The sequence below is a fragment of the Trichoplusia ni genome, chromosome 5, assembly GCF_003590095.1.
Source record: "Trichoplusia ni isolate ovarian cell line Hi5 chromosome 5, tn1, whole genome shotgun sequence".
NCBI lineage: Eukaryota > Metazoa > Arthropoda > Insecta > Lepidoptera > Noctuidae > Trichoplusia > Trichoplusia ni.
The window spans coordinates 10,261,828-10,275,415 of NC_039482.1; the positions used below are offsets into that span (position 1 = coordinate 10,261,828).

At 39.4% G+C, this 13,588-nt stretch overlaps 1 protein-coding gene across 1 annotated transcript in view; it reads right to left on the reverse strand.

The window, feature by feature from the left end:
* Positions 1–404: 404 nt before the first annotated feature.
* Positions 405–13,588, reverse strand: part of LOC113494456 — a 92,291-nt gene continuing 79,107 nt past the window's right edge. Inside the window, exons 8-31 of the mRNA XM_026872794.1 lie at positions 12,809–12,991; positions 12,420–12,599; positions 12,179–12,301; positions 11,977–12,088; positions 11,672–11,841; positions 11,296–11,387; positions 11,100–11,212; positions 9,910–11,022; positions 9,198–9,418; positions 8,883–8,996; positions 8,497–8,668; positions 8,256–8,335; positions 7,945–8,127; positions 7,556–7,682; positions 5,222–5,400; positions 4,935–5,079; positions 4,590–4,708; positions 4,030–4,192; positions 3,482–3,642; positions 2,966–3,139; positions 2,576–2,770; positions 2,062–2,232; positions 1,514–1,658; positions 405–1,300 (exon numbers count right to left, since the gene is read on the reverse strand). Of these exons, the coding sequence (XP_026728595.1) occupies positions 1,015–1,300; positions 1,514–1,658; positions 2,062–2,232; positions 2,576–2,770; positions 2,966–3,139; positions 3,482–3,642; positions 4,030–4,192; positions 4,590–4,708; positions 4,935–5,079; positions 5,222–5,400; positions 7,556–7,682; positions 7,945–8,127; positions 8,256–8,335; positions 8,497–8,668; positions 8,883–8,996; positions 9,198–9,418; positions 9,910–11,022; positions 11,100–11,212; positions 11,296–11,387; positions 11,672–11,841; positions 11,977–12,088; positions 12,179–12,301; positions 12,420–12,599; positions 12,809–12,991 (4,721 nt within the window). The 3' untranslated portion in view covers positions 405–1,014. The remainder of the gene's footprint in view (positions 1,301–1,513; positions 1,659–2,061; positions 2,233–2,575; positions 2,771–2,965; positions 3,140–3,481; positions 3,643–4,029; positions 4,193–4,589; positions 4,709–4,934; positions 5,080–5,221; positions 5,401–7,555; positions 7,683–7,944; positions 8,128–8,255; positions 8,336–8,496; positions 8,669–8,882; positions 8,997–9,197; positions 9,419–9,909; positions 11,023–11,099; positions 11,213–11,295; positions 11,388–11,671; positions 11,842–11,976; positions 12,089–12,178; positions 12,302–12,419; positions 12,600–12,808; positions 12,992–13,588) is intronic.

Below are 13,588 nucleotides of genomic sequence, written 5' to 3' on the forward strand. Positions count from 1 at the left end.
TTATTTATGGAGCTTAGTAGGTACTCCGTCCATCTTTTTCCGATCTCTCAAGAGGATGCTTTACTTTCTAGAAGTTCAATAAGTTGTCAAAATCGGTACATTTTCCTAATAAACTTACAACTACGCTATTACAATAATAGTTTATCTACATAAAATAACTATTATTTATAAGAGTACTCTAAATTTCTTTGGCGAAGCAATTTTTATTTACAAATTGTAAAAACGGTTTAAAAAAATAATATTTTGAAATTAATCAAAGTGAAGTTTGGCAACGTTTCGAATGCTTTTACTATAATTAAACAGTCTTCAAAGGAAAAAAAATATAAATAAATTATAATTTACTACGACATCTAATTAACAATACATTTTAAAGTCTCATTATTTGTTTTCAAATCCATATTTATATCAATTAATTTTAGTAATTGAGATCGAATTTTATCTTTTTCTTTTACACAAAATCATACTCGCACCATCTCCTCAACAAGTGACATCTACAGGCGAGGACGAATGGCTCACATGCATGGACGACAAACTTTAAGTCACGTGACCATTTAAGTGGTTGCTGTCATCGTTGAAGTAAGTAGAAATGTCACTTGTCTCCACTGCAATTCATATTCTCTGGCCATCTTTTAGTTAATAACAAATATAATACATAATTATTAATAATCGCATGTAAAATAAAACCTTTTTGCATGCGGTAATGTGTAGGTCAATAAAATTGGTAACTCACGCAGCAAAAAAACTGATCGCATTCTTGATAATGCTCCAAAATTTTCATAATCACTCATCAATTCTTACACCCACTTCTCTTTAAAAACTTTTAATAATACTTGACAAACTTGAAGTTCTCTTTTACCATAAAACTTCTAAAATAAGTATAAACAAACATACAACAATGGCCTAACATCCTCTCCCATACACCTCAAATTAGAACTAAAATCATATCACCTCCAGACACCCATTCTCCCCTCCCAAAAGATTACCGCACACAAAAAACCGAAAAATACCCAAAAATTATCTTTCAGTGTCTCTCCTTAGCAACCGATTTACTCGATAAACCCTATTTCTATAATTTTCGATGGGTCCTCTTCGCAGTAGACGTGACACGGCGGCCCTGGTGACAGCTACCTTGTAGCTCTCAGGAGACAAGATGGCGGGCGTCTCGCGCGTGCGTAGGAAGTCTGACGGCTGGTCTGACAACATGGCGTCGATGTCGCCGTTCAACATGGCGACCGTGTCAGACGACGTGTAGTTTGTAACCGGCGTGCACAGGGGAATGGCGTTCGACCATTTTCTGTTTCTGTAACAATATTGATTAATTCGATGAAATTATAAAGTTGTTTACCGGAGTTTCGGTAACCCTTTCGGACAATCCCACTTGACCGGGAGGCAACGCAGCCTCCTGACATCCTTATTATTTCTAAATTGTGTTTTTTCACAAAATAATTCATAGAAAGTAGTACAAATGGCATTGTTACATTTGTTACAATTTAAGAAGAGTCAGTGTACTTACTTCAGGCACCGGAGCATAGGAGCTCCCTTCAGCCGGTACCCTGGCTCGCAGGTGAACGTGATGGTCTCCCCGATCTTGTAGTAGAACTTCACGGACGACATCCTCCCCGATATTGTGGTGCCAGGGTACGTGCACGCTTGAGCACCTGCAAGACAACGTGACGGCGGTCAACTTTAAGGCCTGTATAAGAATAGTATTAATTGAAATAGAAACAAAAGTGTTTGATTTGGCGATCGTGAGTATTATTGTATTATTAGCTAAGTGTTTCTTGTGAGATGACGTCAGATGGAAAGGTATGGACGAAGACGACATATTGTTGTGCCGACCTCAAATAATAATTGGGATTAGGGCATGGGAATGATGATGACGATGATGAGATTCAAGAAGTCAGGTGTTTTGTTTTCAAAAAGTCTCACTATCAAATATAACCAGACATTCTTCCTTATCTGAGAGTCATCTACTTCAAAATTAACTGACTAAGCGTATATACTGAATATTTTCCCATTAGGTTGGATAGTTAGGAGCTGAAACTAAGGTCAGGTACTAACAAGTGGGAGGTTTGTCGCTCCAGCGGCCGCTGTCCTGGCACACGAGTATGGGGCGGCCGTGCAGCGTGTGCTCGGGGTTGCAGTGGAACTGCAGCACGTCGCCCGCGCGGTACGGCGCGCGGCCCAGCACGTAGCCTGACGCGGGCGGCGGCAGCGCCGGACACGACACCTCTGAGGATAGGCACGTAGTGTCAATAGCTGAATATGGTAGATAGAGACGAGAATAATTCGGAATATCGATTGTAGTAATCTGAACTGAATACTTTGATAGCTTCTACCTTAATTTGAGTAACAATATTTTTTTGTTTTGCTTTTGTTTCCCTTTTTTCGCATAGCGAATTGAGAAGTTTTGTGTTAAAATATTGCAGTCTATTTGCGTGTTGTACGGTATCGTAGAGAAGGATACGAAGTTCTTCGATAAAGTCATATCTTATCTATTTCTTAGGAAAAAAAAACTTCACCTATTAGTATTTTTGGCCAGCTTGTAGTTGCAGACATTTTAAATGCCACCTACCTCTACAGACGGGGAAAGGCTTGGCCCACTCGGCGGCGGGCAGGCACACGGTCTCGGGCGCCCCGCGTAGCGCCCAGCCCGGCGCGCACGAGAATGCTGCGCGGCCGCCCACGCCCCGCGACACCACGGCCACGCGTGGGCGACGCTCACCCTCGCCTAGTGCTGTGTCGTGGATCACCTCGCCGCATTCGACACCTGCTCACATAGGAATGTAGGTTCTCAGGACATACCCAGGCGAAGGAAGCAGGCAGAAAAAAAAGAGACTCGGTATTCTATAGTGGATGGTTTTAGATTACTAGAATTGTTGTTAAGACAAAAATTTAAGAACGAAGAGTTGTGATGGAAACTCATCCCTAAACAAGGTATTCCAGAACATTTTGTTACACTTACTTTCACAGACCGGCAGCGGCGCGCTCCAGTTGCCTGACGCCCTGCAGAACAGCGTGTGCGCACCGAGCAGCGCGTTGCCGTTGGCGCAGTGGAAGCGGATCTCTGTGCCCAGCCGAGTGCCCAGACCGCTCGCCACCAAGCCACGACGTATTGGTAGAGGAGGGCAGTGGACGTCTGTCACAGGAAATGATAACAGCATAGCATAAGAATTAATGGGATATCAATGATTTTGGCGGTATGTTTTGTGGTCTTAGAAACAAAGCGTACTTATAAGCTTAGACTTAATAAACCTGGGGAACCTGGTAATAAAATGACTTTACAGAAAATCTTATTTTGCCTGTTAACTACTACATCATCATCAGCCTAGCCTTTCCATTGCTTTCCGAAACTCGGAGGAACTCGTTATATCGTACAGCACGAATCGTTACAAGCATAGCTTAACTTGTGATTGATCATCTTGTACAGTTTTAGCTTACTCCAAGAAATAACATAAACAATACATGTTCACCAGCTCACCTTCCACAATAATTTCGACCTGATGGCTCTGCCTGGCCGGCGTCTCGCACCGGTATATACCGGAGTCTTCCTTGATGGCGTTAATGATGCTGAGCCGGAACTCCAGCGCGCTGTCTCGTCCAGGGTCCGTCGTCCAGCCTTCAGGGTACTTTCGATCCGATCTGAATATAAAAAATGACGCTAAGTGTCAATTATATGTATGTTTTAATATTGTTGGTCCGGTTTCTTAACTTCGGCAATACTTCAAATGTGAGGTTTTCCTATAAATTTATCTCTTAAACTTCGTTATTCGTGAGGTTATTAACCGATTTAGACATAAAATACTTTTAATTTTAGTAGTTTACAGCTGACTTGAAACTTCGTAGCTGTTTTGAAAAAAGTTAGTAATTCGTAGGAATTTCACCGACCTGGACATTCGAAGCAATTCTCAATCTAAGAGGGCATTCGTAGCATTTTGAAGTGGCATTGTCATTAGTAGCATTGTGAAACGAATTCGTCGTTCATGGCATTTTTGGACCGACCTGGACATTCAAATTATAGAAACTTACTCAGGGTCGTTATGTGTGACGTTCCACTTGGGGTTCCCGAACCTCCTCATCCACAAGCACTCCATATGAAGCACAGTCCCGGGGTACACCAACAGCTTACCATCATTCGTCTGCGCGATCGGACCCTGCGAGTGCCTGAATAATATGGTTGGCGGCTTTTCCACTGCAAACGAATTATTTATATTTAACCTATAATACATCGGTTCATTTTATAATACGAAAAGGAAACGTAAGATGAAAGGTACGAAAACCAAGAATGAGGATGTAATAAGTCAAATATTTCTTACGGGATAGAATCGTAAAAAAACTGAGATTATATATCTCAGTTTATAGAAGTATCTTCTAGTAGTGTCTGCATAGATAGCCGAGTGGTATAAGTCACTACGCCCAACCTACTGTGCGCAAAATGGTAACAGTTTGATTCCTGATCCATGGTGATCCTCTTGATCATTGCTGCTTTTACTGAGTAAGCTTCTTTGTCTAAATGTCTTAAATATTGACTAAACTCCGTAGAACCATGAGTAAATGTTTTCGCTAGGTAATATCTTAAAAATACTTACTAGCATAGTCGTTCTGCTGATTGAGGCCAAAGCATGAAGGTTTGACTCCGTCCCAGGAGCCACCGATACACTTTCGAGTCTGTGATCCTATCATTGCATATTTACCGATGTCACTACATCTATAACGATATAAAAATGACGTCAACATATTAAGTAAACATACAGAAATCTTGGAGATAAGGAAAATATTGGATTTAAGGCAAGGAGGAACACAAATATTATTTTATGGTGCTATATGAAATAAAATTCTTCGCTATTAACGTTATAACAAGCCGAAGCCAACCCCAACATAGTTGGGAAAAGGCTAGGCCAATGATGATGGAGGTTATCATTATAAGAACGTACCTCGACGTGATCATAGCTCCAGCGGGAAAGTCGACGACCTCTGTGATCTGCATATCATTATGAAACGCCACGACGTTTGGCTCGTCATTCTCGAAGGTACAGCTGTTATTGTTCATCAACTCTTCGTTTTGGGCTTCTAATTCTTCTGCAATGTAAACCAGAAAAAGGACTAGAAGTTGAATGTGGGACAATTAAATTTACATTGATATATGGAAAACGTTTTTCATGAATTTTGTTATACCTAATAGAAAGACGAGACTTGAAAAGCATGTTACTTTAATGCTTACCGCAGTTAAAACTCTTGCCAACCCAGTTCCCTTGCTCGCAGATCAGTTTCCAAGTCGTCTTCTCTCCCATAATGGAGGCTATGCATCGGAACGTGATCTCCGTGCCATGAGGGTAGCCTTCGACCCCTAGGGAGCTGTTCACTTCAGCCCCGTCCCGGTATATCAGCGTACCCTGGACCCTTCAAGCAATTATTCCACGATACTGAAGTATCGGACAAGTATTTGGAGGTTTTGGCCACTGATAACCATAATTTTAAAGGTTATAGTTATCATGTATTTTTTTTTAATTGCATCGTTATTTATTATTAGGAAAATCTTATAGTAATAATTGAAAAAAAGTATTTTTAATGGTGTAATTATAAGTATTATTTTTACTTCATCAGTGGCCAGCTTAAAAGCTATAAATGTAAGTCGTAAATAATTCCCAAACATTTAAATCCAAAAAGTATTTTCGTTTTTAACACAATAAAACATGCACTATTATTTGAAATCTCAAACAATTAGCAACCAAACTGAAGCTTGGCCAAGACATAAGAAGCCAGGTTACGGCCATACAAATAGCGTTCTTATTAACATATAGTAAAAGTATATTTTTGAACGTTAACTAAGCCCTGCCTTCCGAGGATTTGTACCATGATAATGACCTTAGATCGTCGAAAAATGAGGAAAGTAGTGATGAGCTGGGAGTGACTAAGATCCAATAGATCAGCTGAGAAATAGCCATCGAACGCTGAGTACCCTCTACTTGCTAGAAGAAGTTTTTGAAATAATTAATATTCTGGAAAAGGTATCAAATGGTTCGATCTGAATAACAACACTTTTGTCTAATTCTTTAATCTAGAATAGATAGGGAGATCAACCATCATTATATGAAAGAAAGTTCTAGCATGGACTTTGCATCACCCCAAAATTGGCTACAACATTTCTTGGAGTATATCTTAGTCAAACCCATACCCTGGCCATCAGACATCACCGAAAAATGTTAAAACATGAAGTATTAGTTGATGAGCATGATCATCGATGAAACGAGGTGACGTGAGGAAGTTAAAGAAGCAAAATTTCGAACCTATAAGGCTCTCACCAGGGCTTGGCATCCCTGAACGCCTGGGTTCCCTTCAGTCTTCAGCGAGCAAATAAGAAACGCATATCTTTGCAAACACATTACTTCTTTTTTATCGCGGCTCCGATCATCCTCATGGGATGACAGTGATCTTATGAAGCAAGTTCAGTTTCATTCTTATTTAAAAGTTTTGCATATTTTTGGGGTAGAAACTAAACTTACTTCATGATTTGCTTATCACATTGTACAAGAGCAAACTAAAATAGAAACAAAAACAAAAGAAATTAAATTAATTAAACAACTGCTCCAAAGCGCAAGGATCGAACATGCTGGGTTTATACATTATTAACAGTGACATTATCATTACTTTTAATTCGTTCTGTTGGATCCTTAAACGTGATTTGGATGAGTGAGAAAATAAATAGTAATGCCATGTCTATACATCATATTTTATATTTCAATAATTTTAGTTTTTTTCGCTCTTTTAAGCTCTGTAGGGTCTACTCTAAAATTTACCAAACTTCATTTATGACATTGGGCTTTCAAATTACCCAAATTTTCGTCTAAAGTAATGGAACAATTAATTTGCCTTGAGGTATGCTGAACAAATCTGCTACATTTCATCAAAGATATTATGGTGGATCAATATTTTTGAATTTGCTACGATATTATATGAAGTAACCAATGCAGTACCAACTAACAAGTACAAATATCTATTTACAATCGCTAAATATGACGTAAACTGACATGGCGTTAAACAAAATCACATTGAAGCTACAATGAAAGCGTTTGGACAACTCAAAACAAAAGAAACGCGAATTCCACAAACTAGTGTCATCATAAGATCTCAGCATTATTCATTCAGAGCTAAACACACATTACCTGACTTCTTGAGGATTCCTGCACAAAAAATTACATCATTTAAAACCTTCACAACTGCCATTTAACTAAACTCTTAGTAAACGAGGGTATTACAATTAGGAACTTATTTAAGTCACTCTAGCTTCAAAATGATTCAGATATTTGCTTTTCTACCCGGTCTTCACCGGAGTCACCTTATTCGAAAATTGTCTCATCTAATGTATTTGCTGGTTTACCGCTGTCCTATCTAACATGAAAACGTAATGCTACAGAGTACATATCATAATTAAAAATCCCTATATTTTAAATCTCAAATGGATTGACTTCCTAAAGCTCTACCAAATGATCTATATTATTCTGATAACATGTGCTTAGCTCTTTCTTCTAGTGAATAATCATCATTTCCATGTTACCTCGCAGGTGGTCCGCAGTCGGTGCTGGTGCTGCCGTCTATATCTGGCTCCAGTTCAGAGATGTCCTCACGAACGATGTCTGACCCGCTTTGGAATTCTGAAGTTGGTCGAGGACGGGAAAGGTTTGCTGAAAGTAGAAATGACAGATGCTAAATATCGTAATTTCTCTTGTTTAATTAGTTTTCTTTTTATCCTGAAATACCTAAAAGAACTCTTCATTTTTATCTATTGTCCATTCATAAGATCCTTGTCTACAACTCAATATAACAGTTAGATTCAAGTCTGTTTGACTTCCCTGTAATCAGCCAGTAGTTTTCATTTAATTAAAATACATTTTACCAAGGTTTCTGAAGTAGATGGTTTATCAATCAAAAAGTTATTATACTGACCTAATGGTCTACAGAAATCATGGACGGTTGGCTGCAGTCTTCCTAGGTGGCAGTTCAAAGTGGCTGGCGGTGATCTCCCCATATCACAGGCTATGTTGACCGAAGACGCGTGTGCTACCGTCAGCCCTGCGCGGTAACCAGCCTCGTAGGTAGCGCCGTGAAGCAGTGGAAGTTCGCAAGGTGCTGTAACATTTATATTCCTGGTTTTACAAAAGCTACGAGTACCTTTATTCGTTTTCTTCTGCCGATTCTTTTGCCGAATCGATTCTTCGAGTCAATTCGTAGAAGTGTTTGAATATACTTGGTCTTACCCGCCACACATTCAGGCATGCTTGTGACTGCCCACTCTCCAAGCCAGCAGCGTAAATTGGTCGGTCCTTGCACGTTGTAACTGCGGAAGCAATAACGGAATAATGATAAATCATCAACCTAGCATGTCACAAAAGGTAAGAGGCTAGCCTCTTCCTTAAAATTTTGGGGTCAAGTCCAATCAAATAAACCTTACAGATAAATAGTTCTGATCATATTTTTGTTACTGTAGATGATCTTTACCCATATTCACAGGAGAAGTGGACCACCTGTCCGTTGGGCACGGGGTCGGTCTCGTTCAGCTCCTTCTCGTCCTGCAGGTTGGATCCGAGGACTTGGCTGGCCGTCATCGGATGACCAGCGTCTGCCGCCATGGTATAGATGCCGTACTCAGTGGATGGCACGTGACAGGGTACTGTGGAGGATTTTGATTAAATATTGAAAAATTTCAAGCGGTTTGCCTTGAAAAATACTCTTTTATATAGCCCAGGATGAATTTGCGAGCCTATTTGTTAATTCCATAGTGTAGACTGCAGATAGTTTTAGGCCTGCAGATTCAATGAGGAGACTACGAGCAGAATTTTAACATTTCTTCTAATGAATATGTAGATTTAAACTTCTTTACTTACGTATTTCACATTTAGGTTTCTCTGGTTTCCATCTCCCCCTTACACATTTGGCGGTAGCATTTGGTTCCAAGTTGAGGCCGTAGCCTTTACCACAGGCGACCCGTACTATTGTTCCTAAAATACATTCTCTTTTTTAATATATGTCTCAACTAGATACCATAGTAGCATAAACATGACAATTATGCCAACATATTAACTGTTTAATATTTAGATGCTGGCAATAAAAATATATGAATAAATTTCATATCACTAGGACACTATTTTACCACCATATTATGATGCCATATATGGTCAGTGTAGGTATGTTTTAATTACCTGAACTAAAAGTATTGTTGGGATCCCGTCCATACTTGACAATTTCGATATTAACGTAGGGCTCACTTTCTATAGGCTCACAAGGGCTTTTAGGTCGACCCTTCTTGCCCTTCTCGGTGGTATTCTGTGGACTAGATCCTTCAGCTAAGTCCTTGGCGTCTGTGTCTTGATCATCTCCAGTTGAGGATTGTTGACGTCTTCCACCTTTACCTTCTCTGCCTCTGTAAATGGTAGCTTAAGTTTAAAGACAAGGAGAGTAAAGTTTGCTTTACGGAGCAGCGATTTTTGCAAAATGTCATAACGCCTTTGCGTTTGTTTTTATGCAAGAGAAGTAATTTGATCCTTTACAGGCAAGTGATAATGCAACAAGTTTTAGTACTTCCTCTATCATTATAGACACCACTGTCTGTGTGACAGCGGTCAAAAAAGTAAGAAGTTAGGGAACAGAGGAAAGTAATAACAACTTTTTATTGTATTTGCTCCCTCATTTTTCTACATTATACGCTAGTAGAGTATAACGTCTTTGAAGTGATGAAGTATAAAAAAACCATTTTGAGGGCCTGGATATGAAAACAATATTTATGTTCATACGTGGCGCTATAATGGTGACTCATTAATGATGTCACCATGGAAACGCCACGCTTTAGAAGTATGCTGGAATTTTTTATTTATATACGTAGTAATTGATACTAAATCGATTGTTGTTACTTACGTTTTAGGAATAGTAGCTGTTGTCTGGTTCAGTCTATCAGTTTTCCTGCTTGTCCTCTTTTCGCGTTTGTCCAAAATATTATCGACTTCCGTAGAGTTTGTGTTAGTGTACTGTAAAGGTACCACTGCCATTTCCTTGTTATAATCCTTCACATCTCCTTCATAAATTGATTTAATTGGTATAACTGTCATTTCTTTGCTTTCTTCACTATCTTCTTTACTACGTTTAGTTGTAAGAGGTATTACTTTAAGATTTTCATGTATTTCATTATTTAAATCTCGATTTTCCACTGTTGGTTTAAACGTCCAATTATTTGTATCGAATTCTTCGTTATTTACTCCACGTTTGATTCTCGCTTTAGTTGTCGTTTCTAATGGTATTTTCGTTACTAGATCGACTTTACTTTCATCTCCTTCTAACTCTAAATCCATCTCTTTCTTTAAATCATCATCTTCCATTTCGGAATCGTCATCTTTCTTCATATCCTCATCCGACTCTAAACTAAGGACTTTAAGGGAACCATCTAAGTTTTTACTTGAGAATCGTTTTCTTCGTTTGTCGACATATCTTTCGAAGTATTCATGTTTTAACTTGTTAATGTTTTCTGCGTTATTATCCGTGCTAAGACTGTGGTCTGGAAACATTCCTCCTTTGAGGACAGTAACATGAGATAGTTCATCTTCTCCGTCACCAGAATCTTCATATTCCGATGTCTCCTCATGCCCAACTATATCGTCTTCTTCGGGTTCGTACACGGGTTGGTAGGAATACAACCTATGTCCGACTGGTTCTCCATGCACATTATAAATTGTATACACAGCAGTTGGGAAATTTTCCCCATTATTTTCCCCACTGGTTGCTGGTTCTACTTCTTCATCGAAGTCAAATTTCTTCATGATCTTAAAGTTAGCATGTCTTAGCGTAGGTTTTGATGTTCCATGATTATATTTGTTGTAGAGTTGGTCTAAATATTGTTGGGACGGATCAGTGTGACGACGGAGTCCGTTGTAGTATTGGCGGAGATAAGTCGATCTGCGGTGTCGGATCTCCGGATCTGCGATGGAACGACGTCTGCGGCTCCATCGGATTCGCGGATGTTGATAAAGTGTGCATCTGGAAATTAACAAAGATAATTAATGTTTCATTTAGATATGCTTATTTCTTCCTTGCATTAAATGTAATGGACTCACTTGGGTAGTTCTCTGGGGCTCCAATGTCCACCGACGCACGTAGCTCCTGGTGGGCCCTCAGACAAAACGTATCCCTTTTCACATTCGTACATAATTTGTTTATTATTCACGACCTGTAAATTATTTCATAAAATTTTAACAAAGACTATTAGTCAACGTAGAATGTGAGTTACTGGTAATCGATTTTCGTTATTACCTTCTTAACATAAGGTCGATAATCGTACAAGCCCATGTTGCCAACGAGCAAGACTTTCCCGTTTTCTATGTACCCCGGGAAGGGACAGAACACTGAAACAAATGTACCTAAATTGTAAAAAAAGTGTATTTAATGATCTTTTATCAATTTTAGAATAGAGAATTTACCGTAGCGTAAAACGAAAAAAAAATGATAAGACTACAATTGCAAAAACTTTTTTTCTACTTAGTAAAACCTTTCAGAGTAAGACCATTTTAAATTCTTGACGAAAGAGGAAATCAGTTAAACGAGACTAGTTCAATCTTACAGTAATCCAAAAAATTTCATTGGTTACTATGACGATTCAAGAAATAAAACAAATATAAAATGTTTCTACCTTCGTCGCATTTAGGTGTCTCGCCACTCCACACGCCAAACGAACACACCACGATGGGGTTCCCCTTCAGTTCAAACCCATCCTTACAGCGGAACCTGGCCTTCATACCGTGCTCAGTCTTAGGAGCTATAACCATACCGTTACGAGGAAACTTTGGCATTTTCTTGCACCTGTAAACGAGAATTAAATGATTAAAGTAGAGGCATAGGCAAGAGTATTAAAGCCCTTGTATGTGGTTAGATAAATTCTTGAGCAAATTCAAACAGTCTTACAACGTAGCTGTTTGCTACAAATAATTCTCTCACCTGGCCGGCTGGCACCTCGGGATTTGAGTCCAAGTGCCATTATTGCAAGTTACAGCAGCATTATTAGATGGAAACTCGTAATTCTTCTCACAATCCACCATTATTATTTCACCTGTAATACAAAGACAAAATAATACATTGCAAACTTGAAAACACACTACGTACTTTTATTTCTTGGTATTCCTAAATCATCACGTCTTACCATGCTGCACCATGGTAGAGCTGCCAACAATCTGGGTGTTGGGTTCCTCAGTCGTGTTGTCTCCCGGTTTGGTCTCCACCAGCACCACTCGGCCTTGGGATACGTGGGGCACCACACATGGCGCTGTACAAAGGAAACATTATATTGAGTAGTGCAAGTGCAAAAAAGACGGGTAGTGCACCACCTTGCTTATTTCCACAAGTCTCTTTGAATTTGTGTTTACACTAGTACAGTTACTTACCCAAACACATTGGTAGGGGATGACTCCAAGTGCCATCACTCTGGCATATGGCAGAGCCGTTGCCTTCCATTTTCATCCCATCCTGACATCGGAAGATAATGGACGCGCCGAGCCCAGTGCCAGACGATATGTTCTCTAGCCAACCGTTCCAGAGCTGGCCAGGATGGCCGCAGTTGATTTCTGAAAGACAGGTGAATGCTTAAAGAATTCAGGATATCATTGCAGCGACAGCGTGTTTTAAATGTTTCAGCCACTAGCCATCCTGTTTTAAGACTTAATATATAATTTGTCAAAATTTACTTTTCAACTATGTAAATTAAAGTTTTAAACTTTTGTAAAGTAGGCTATTGAGGTGGGTGACATTATAAAACAAAGTCTTATTACATTACCTTTACACATAGGCTGTGTCCCGGACCACTTCTTGTCGGCGCCGCAGCGCCTCGTAGCGTCGCCCACCAGCCGGTAGCCGTACTTGCACTCGTACGACACGACGGAGTTGTATGCGCATGACGTGTACACCGCCTTGCCGTGGCGCGGCGCCTCCGGCGGCGGGCACTGCACCTGTGTTACCACTAGATGGCGACACGCGTCGCTTTAACAATACCCCACCAAAACATAGATGGCGCTGTTATCAAGATCCAAAATACATACGTGCAAAAACATGCAAAAATAAAACAAAGTTCATTTTTGTTGTACATTTATTTCACTACAGCGTTTAAAGATAGAAATTTACAATAAACATCGACTACTAACATTGCTATATCATCTAATAGTCAGATAGGCAGTTAACGACAATTTTTATCATGGCCACAGAAAGAAACAACTTTTGAAGTTGCGGAAAACGATAGCTTCATAGAATTTGAAGGTGACAACGTTTCTATAATAACATTACTTTTGATATACTACGTAATGTAATGGATGCTCAAACTGTCCCGGCATCTCCTTCTAAGCAGCATTAAAAGGAGAAAAAACAATCAGATTTATCCATTTTTGGGCAAATTTCAGAGGAATTCCCACTTTTGATAAATAACCATCCCATTCGTCCCAAACATTTTACTAAAATTTAGCAAACAATTGAGAACCTCAACTTAAAATAAACTTTCACATAAATTCTCAAATAACCCCAAAAAACTAAACCAAATTGTAAATAATTTCCCAAAACTATCCAA